At 36.9% G+C, this 1216-nt stretch overlaps 1 protein-coding gene across 1 annotated transcript; it reads right to left on the reverse strand.

The window, feature by feature from the left end:
- Positions 1-235: 235 nt before the first annotated feature.
- LOC114353166 (piggyBac transposable element-derived protein 3-like) lies at positions 236-1060 on the reverse strand. The gene is made up of 2 exons (XM_028305021.1): positions 997-1060; positions 236-763 (listed from the first exon to the last, which is right to left on the reverse strand). The coding sequence occupies exons 1-2, from the start codon at positions 1009-1011 to the stop codon at positions 236-238; spliced, it is 543 nt and encodes a 180-aa protein (XP_028160822.1). The 5' UTR covers positions 1012-1060.
- Positions 1061-1216: the final 156 nt, after the last annotated feature.

Raw genomic sequence — 1216 nt, forward strand, 5'->3', positions numbered from 1 at the left:
ACAATCAACTTGCTGTTCCCAATACATACGGTACCTTGGCACGCTGTTATACCCTGACAATAACAGTATTCCGATAAAATGTTTCATTTCGGTCAGCGACACCCTAAAACCATGCTTGCCTTTCTGAATTGCGTTTTTTTCTGTTTCTGAACGCAATAACTCAAACACCTCGTCATCAAAAAACAATTCGAAGAACTGTATTGGCGTTTCAAAATCTTCTAAAAAACTAGGTAAATTAGTATCTTTTTCCTGTTTTTCTGGTCAGCGACACCCTAAAACCATGCTTGCCTTTCTGAATTGCGTTTTTTTCTGTTTCTGAACGCAATAACTCAAACACCTCGTCATCAAAAAACAATTCGAAGAACTGTATTGGCGTTTCAAAATCTTCTAAAAAACTAGGTAAATTAGTATCTTTTTCCTGTTTTTCTGAAATATCAATAGCCCTCCAACGTCTAGATGCAGGAGCGCGCCTTTTTTTCGTCGGCGGTGGGTTTACTGACGAGGTACTGGGTACGGGTTCGAGAGGTTGATGGTCAAATAAACTGTCTTCAATATAAATACCGGTATTTGAAGCAACGGTAGCCCGAATTTCAGCTTCTGCCAACAGTTGGTGCCTTGACAAATTATTTATGTGGGCCGACTCCTCATCACCACTGTCTTCGTCACTTTTATCATAATTTTCTGGTGGGGTGATAAAAATATCTGCCGCTAAAACGTCCGTTTCATCCTCCAGGTGCGAAATAATTTCATTTGCAGACAAAATGTAACAAAATAAATAAAAATATCTAAATAAAAGCAAAATCGTAATGCATAACCGTACACGGGCATATTATCCTACTGATCGAAAAATCGATCACTTCATAAAACATCCGCATATCTACCTATATTCAATTTACATTCATTGTGACATATTACAACATTGATACACACACTATAATAAGTATGAAATAATAACAATACATGAATTATAAAATAATGTGATAAAAATACTTACATTTTACGACGAGACATTTTTTTGGTTAAAAATTGCCGCAATTACACTCGAACTACACTGAAATTGGCGCCAATTGTTAAACGTCAAAAATTACTGATTAAACGAACTTACCTGTACGTGAAGTTCTATCAGAATTATGCGAAGGCTTCGTCCGAAGGGATTAGCAAATAACACTTGTAGTATCGCCCATTAGATCGCCACTCACACACTGTATTTGAGGGC

Source organism: Ostrinia furnacalis, unplaced genomic scaffold, assembly GCF_004193835.3.
Source record: "Ostrinia furnacalis isolate ACB-3 unplaced genomic scaffold, ASM419383v2 OfSCF0160, whole genome shotgun sequence".
In the NCBI taxonomy this organism is placed as follows: Eukaryota; Metazoa; Arthropoda; class Insecta; order Lepidoptera; family Crambidae; genus Ostrinia; species Ostrinia furnacalis.